Raw genomic sequence first — 6626 nt, 5'->3', positions numbered from 1 at the left:
CATTTCAACATGAGCAGTGATAACAGTTTGTTTATAATTATTTTTTGATTTTATGAAAAATTTTTGTTGTTTTAATAAAGCCTTAGTTTTTATAACGTTCAACGTATTTATTTTCTTTACTACGCGCTCAATACCTCTCGTCCTCAGCGACGCTCGCCCGTCGAGTGGCTCCGTCCTCAAAGGGTTAAAGCACATTCACGACAAAAGACAAAGCTTATTTGAACACTTCTGACGTCGTTGCTTAGTAGCTAAATTCCGAACCGCGCGTGTGTCCTATTGAACAGGAAAAATGTGTTCAAAGCTTTTTTTGTCTGCAGTTTATTTGCATTGCAGTATTTAAGTTTGTTTTAAGAATTTGCCAAAATAAAGTTAAATAACTATTAAGTTGTTTGCTTACTCTTTCCTAAGTAAAATTATAGTATATAAGGCTTCCTAAAATAAAAGTGAGTATCAATTAGGAAAAGTTGAAATTCGTGGAAAGATGAAATTATTTACGGGACTATTTGTTATTGCTTTAGTAGTCGTCCTCGCTGAAGGTGAGTTTCCCAACATCTTATTCTTTTCGTAAAAGTAATTTAAGTTTACAATCTCAAATATTTTCAGGACAACGAGGCGGTCCAGGTGGACCAGGAGGCCTAGGAGGACCAAGAGGACAAGGTGGCCCAGGAGGCCCAGGTGGACCAGGAGGAGTTGCTCCTGGTGGTATTCCCGGTGCTGCTCCTGGTGGCAGCCCTAGTGGTGCTCCTGGTGGTGGTCCAGCTCCTCCTCCACCTCCACCTCCACCTCCACCCCCACCATCAAACTCAACAGTTGCTCCCTCAAGCTCAACCACTGTGGCGCCTTCCAGTAACTCAACAACTGTGGCGCCTTCCAGTAACTCAACAACAGTTGCATGAATGGTTGCTTTAATGCTTTTGATGGATATATGGAATTTTTATGGGAATCTGAAGATTATGTAAATCTAAGTTACGAAGAAGCACTTTAAATAAAAGAAATATCTAACTAACTTAAATAACGATCAATTAATTAAAACGTCCACACTTTCCCCTCAAACCTTACCAGCTCTTGCGTAGTGTTCCGGAATGGAGGAAAGTAACCTCCGCCGTATCTTTAGTTGTTATGAAGGCGGTAAGCGAAAATCTTAAACTTTCACCTTTCTGTGAGGGTGGCGGCTGTTACTGTGGTATTTACAAGCAATCTTAAAAGTTGACTGAGCCAATGCAAAGGGGATTAAATGTGCTTAGTAACTGAATCTGTAATGTAGGATGATACCACTTTTAGTGAAACCCCTAGTGGACCCCGTTAAGTCCATCTTTGGAGGTCGGAGAGGGTCGTGGTCTCGGAGACTAAGGAGAGGGTCGTGGTCTCGGAGACTAAGGATTAGCGTTCGTCTATTTTCTACTCAACCTTGAGCAAGGTGAAGCCAATGTTGCCCTGTTCCATGAGCGGTGGCTGAGTAGTAGCGGTATTTATGGATTTAGGACAAAAAACTATTTACTGTTGGTGCTTTGTGGCGCAGGTAAACATGGATCCTGCATAAAAAAATGAATAAAATAAATAATTGACACGGACACTTTTGTTATTTGTGACGTGTTATTCCAAAAATGGAGGAATTTACAGTTTTAAGCCGACTCCGACCGGCAAATGGTTTTTTATGAGAAACTTTTTCATGTTTCATGCACTTCCGAATGTATTCATGCACCAACCCATTCGACTTTGGCGGCCAACAGATCCTGCATACTCATCAGAAAAGAACGAAAACCATTTAATATACACAATTTCAGCATCAATAACATCATTACTTTCAGTTTGGAGCCTTGGAAGGAAAAACAAAATCGTCATTTGTACCCACGCGATTTTCTACCGCATTACATTAATGCAAGAAATGAGTGCCTTTTTGATTTTATTCTAAGTGAAGACTTGAGTATATGTAAAAGGGATAAGTACCCCACTTTCATTTCAGGTGAAAGTACCGAATGTAACGTGCCTCATGTACCGAATAGCTGATTAGAGGAATCCTGTGGCTTATTCCTTTTCGGGCCACAGGTATATTCAGTTCGCTTTCAATGAAAATAGAACGATAGATCCTCCTACAGGAACCTTAGTAGTACGGACTGGGATTTATACTGCAGAAATCAGCAAAAGAATTGCGCCGGATTGTAGAAACTGAGTAAGGTCGGATGCTCTTTGGCAAACACAAGACGCCGTGCTGCTACGTGATTTTTTTTTAAGAGAGCAACCTTACGAGGACTGCGAGCATATAATATATGTAATTTTGTTTTCGTAGCCTTCTTTTTACGGTATGAATACCGTAGGGCAAATTTAGTTCGACTCGCGTCGCCACAACCGACATACATAGTTGATCGATTTTTAACGAACTTAATTATTTTCCGTTCGTAACTTCGGAAAGTTTTTGTTTACAAAATTGCATTACGGATCATGGTGGAAGAACAGCTGATGTGCTTTTATATTTTCTTGTAGGTTTTATCACTTTGATAAAACAATTCTGCACATAAATGTTGTCCGTGGCCACCGTGGTTGAATGCGTTTGTGCATGAGAATTAAAAGCACGCATTTATGGGGCTTCACTTAAAATTTTCAAAAAACATGATATTATGAGCATACATTACAAACCGGACCCGTATAAAAAAACCTGCATAATGAATTGTTACACGCATTTGTAGTAAACTGTGGTTATTTGGAGGTACCTACAGTTTCAAGCCGACTCTGAGCGGCAAAAAATACACTCGGCGGTTTGCCATAGCCTGCCGAAGGGCGATAGCTGTTAAAAAAAGTTTTCTATCATTTTTGCTGTTTCGTGCACTCCCGAATGGTAGTCACGCGCCAACCCATTCGGCTACGACGGCTGCCGTATAAAAAGAATACTCGCATGAGCAAATATAATATAATATTTATTTTGCTCCATGTTTGCGACGCTATAACTCACGAACGACTAAAAGCAAACAACAATTAATCAAACACGTGTTAGCACGTGAAAAGAGCTTTCCAAAAAGCTCTAGCGTGAACCGATGCGACGAATACAACTAGAACTACGCGCTTTCAAAGACAAGCTTGCGGAAATACCGCAAGACTTTTTTGACAACCTTATATAAGACTAAACTGTTTATTTCGTCTAACCAAATTCCTTATAAACAGATATATTTGCATTAAAGGTATGATTTGCAATTCAGGTGCGAAACAAATTAGTTTTGCCACAAAGCCGAAGTGGTTTTGTATATTTATTTATGATGCAGACGCTATTATTTCGAACCACCTGTGTCAGCTGGTGAAAAGAAAAACAATTTCAGTACTTTTCTTGTCTGTTATTTATTTCTGCTGTCGTCTGCAAATTTGCACAAGGATTTGTTAGAAAAATAAATATTATGCTGTTAATTTTTTATTATACTTAGCTAAGTAAAGTCAGAGGTTTACCCAAGTGGACTTATGTATCAATTAACGGAAGTGGAACTACTTGAAAAGATGAAATTATTTACAGCACTAATTGGTATTGGCGACAGTCGTAGCCAAATGTGTTAGTGTGTGACTACCGTTCGGGAGTGCGTAGTTTCGAGTCTACGTGCATTTTTTTTATTTATTTTTATTTTAATTTTTTATTGCAACTAGCTCATAAATATTTACAAATGACTAACAAGCAACTTAATTATGATAACATTACACAATTTTCACTCTACATGACATAAAGCATTTCTATGGAGGTATGAGATCGCTGGGTTTAGTGCGTCTGAGCCTTCGTATTAATCCGTTGGTTTCAATTAAATTAAGTGATTCTTCATTGATGTGGTTTATTAGCCTTTCTTTATGGGCAACTGCAATCTTTGCGATTTCAGTGTTGACGGAGTTTATTTTAAGGTCGCGCTCAATGTCGGAACTTCTGCAGTACCATGGTGCTTTGGCAATGCACCTAAGGACCTTATTTTGGAAGTGTTGGATTTGGTTTTTCGTACTTTGACTGGCGCACCCCCATAGCTGCGCACCATATCTCCATACTGGCCTTAGTATCTGCTTGTAAATTAACAGCTTGTTTTCTATCGTGAGAGCTGATCTGCTACCATGAGCCATTGCATGTTTTTGAGTTTGATGTCCAATTCTTGCCTCTTTTTCTTGACATGCTCTTTCCATCGAAGTTTGCAGTCAAGAGTCATACTTAGGTACATACTTCGCATAGTTTGAATATGGGACCTGTTGATCATCTATGTATATTGTGTGGGATCCAACGCGAACAAATTTTTTTGACAGTCAAATGTGTATGCAATATTGTATGTATGCTGGTCCCACTAATGCCTAAGATTGTCTCAATCTCACGATAGGTCACATGACGATCTTGCAATATCAGTTCGCGTATAGCATCAATGGTTTTCGGAACAACAACTGATTTTGGACGACCTTCACGAAGTTCGTCTTGGAGTGAACTACGACCACGATTGAATTCACCATACCATCGATAAACACTGGTCCTTGATGGAGCTTCATCGCCAAAAAATGAATTAAGTTCATCCATGCAATGTTGCTGAGTTAATCCACGTCGAAAGTTGTAAAAAATAATTGCACGAAAATGTTCACGATTTAATTCCATTTTTGGACCGAGATGAATCTTTTAAGTTACTGTAAACAACACAAATAGAGCGGGTATTTCAAAACGTTCTGAGTACGTAAAAGCCAAAAAATTTCAATTGCGATACAGCTGTCAGTTGCCAGATTGCAACACTAGGGTTGCCAAATCCCGAAATATAAAAGGCACCCCTCGTATATATATATATATAATAAATACAAATAAGCTTAGCCCTGCCATAAGTTCTATTACAAGTTAAGTTCGTTATAGATATGAAGTTATAATACTTTTTTAATGATTTAAGTTTTATTTAATCATTTAAATATTAAGTAAATAAATTTAAATTTTCATTCCGAATGGCCACCAATTGCTTTAACACAAGCCTTCAAACGATTAGGCTATTCAGCTATTGCAGCACGCACAGTTGCCATGGATATTGACGTCGCTGATCGAATCAATTCAGAACTGTACTTCCAAACAGCCAATCTTCTGCAGCTATGAGCCCAGGCATATTGTTTTTTAGCCACCGCTGGGTGGTTTTTGCCGTATGGGCTGGAGCGGAATCTTGCTGGAAGATCCAACGCTCTCCATTGAAGAGAGTACTGCTCAAATGCTTCACCACGTCTTCTAAGACATCCTCCTGGTACACATTTGCCTCGGCATTAACCCCTTTTTCGCAGAATTGAAGAGATGTAATGTCTTTACAAGACACTCCCCACCAAACCATTGCGGAGGCTGGATGGGGGCCCTGCTGAACACTTGGAATAACATTTTTTGCGTCTTGATGTTTTACCATAGATTTTATTAAATACTTCTTCAACAGTGAACATTTTCTCATCTGTGAAAATAATATTTTCATGGCTGTTGCCGCGTTTCTCCAAAGAAGCCGCTTGCAATTGTCGAGTCTAATTTTCTTCAAGCGGGTTGTCAAAAAATGACCAGTTGAGCAACGGAAGGCTTTCGTGTGGATCATCTCTAATTAGTCTTGAGATGGATCTGGTCGATACATTCATTTCCCTAGATATGGTTTTCTGATTTCTAAGAGGATTTCTGCGAATTCTTTCTCGCACGGCTTTTATGGCTGCACTGGGTCGAACCACGCAAGAACGACCACTTCTTTTTTTGTCTGTCACTTCAGACGTTTGATCGTGCGGTAAACAAACATTCTCGAAGTATTAAGTTTTTTAAGCAATTCGCAAATCTCACAGTTTTTTTCCACAGTTTTGTAATGCAATCAGTGCAATGCGATTTTCCTTAGCTCCCCACTCCATTGTTAACAAAATTGAGTATAATTTGTGAGTAGACAATGCATACAAACGAAATCAAAAATAACGGAAATTTTTTCTGTCGAGTTGTTTTCGCCGCATGCATTGTACAATAAAATTTGTCACAGAATGGCAAAACAGTACAATCTCAAATATTTACAAGATGGAATAGGAAGACCTGCAAGACGGTTAAATCTACGATGAAAAGGAGGACCAGGAGGAGTTCGTGAACCAGTAGGGGCTTCTGGTGGTACTCTTAGTAGTAGTCGGAGGTCTTCCGCTCCGATTGGCCTTCAGCCTCCAACCCTATATCCATCTCCATCATTTAGTACGGTACCTTCAAACTCAAAGAAATCTCCATCGAAATGAACTGTTTAATCCTCAGACTCAGTAGCATCAACCTCCGCTGACGATTCCTCATCTTCAACAGCGGCGTAATAAACGATGGATAAAATAGTTTAGAAGGATATTTTTACTATATGTACCTGCTCTCAAAATCGTATTATAACATAACTCTAAAAATCAAATGTTTGCTTAAATAAAAAGTCGTTATTATTGTATTTCTAATTAGTTCTTATATTTACAGTTACAGTTTCCTGACACGAGCTGAGCTCTTCACGTTTTCTAAGTTTTATAAGCTCTTCTGAAACTTCTCATCCCTCCGAGTGGCGCCACTTCATCATTTCCTTGGAAATATTGCCAATTTGTATAGCTCTAAAAACTGTTCGATTGCACTTATCACTTATTACCAAAAGGTCCGCCAGAAAGAGCTTCACTATTCAATTCCCATG

The 6626-nt window shown here is 39.0% G+C and overlaps 1 protein-coding gene across 1 annotated transcript; it reads left to right on the top strand.

Moving 5' to 3' along the window:
* The first annotated feature begins 481 nt into the window (after nucleotides 1-481).
* Nucleotides 482-896, top strand: LOC129248758 (cuticle collagen 2-like). Its single transcript, XM_054888376.1, has 2 exons — nucleotides 482-536; nucleotides 604-896. The coding sequence occupies exons 1-2, from the start codon at nucleotides 482-484 to the stop codon at nucleotides 894-896; spliced, it is 348 nt and encodes a 115-aa protein (XP_054744351.1).
* The last annotated feature ends 5730 nt before the right edge of the window (nucleotides 897-6626 follow it).

The sequence above is a fragment of the Anastrepha obliqua genome, chromosome 5, assembly GCF_027943255.1.
Source record: "Anastrepha obliqua isolate idAnaObli1 chromosome 5, idAnaObli1_1.0, whole genome shotgun sequence".
NCBI lineage: Eukaryota > Metazoa > Arthropoda > Insecta > Diptera > Tephritidae > Anastrepha > Anastrepha obliqua.
The sequence above is the reverse complement of the archived record's forward strand: the minus strand, read 5'-3'. Positions and strand labels throughout refer to the sequence as shown.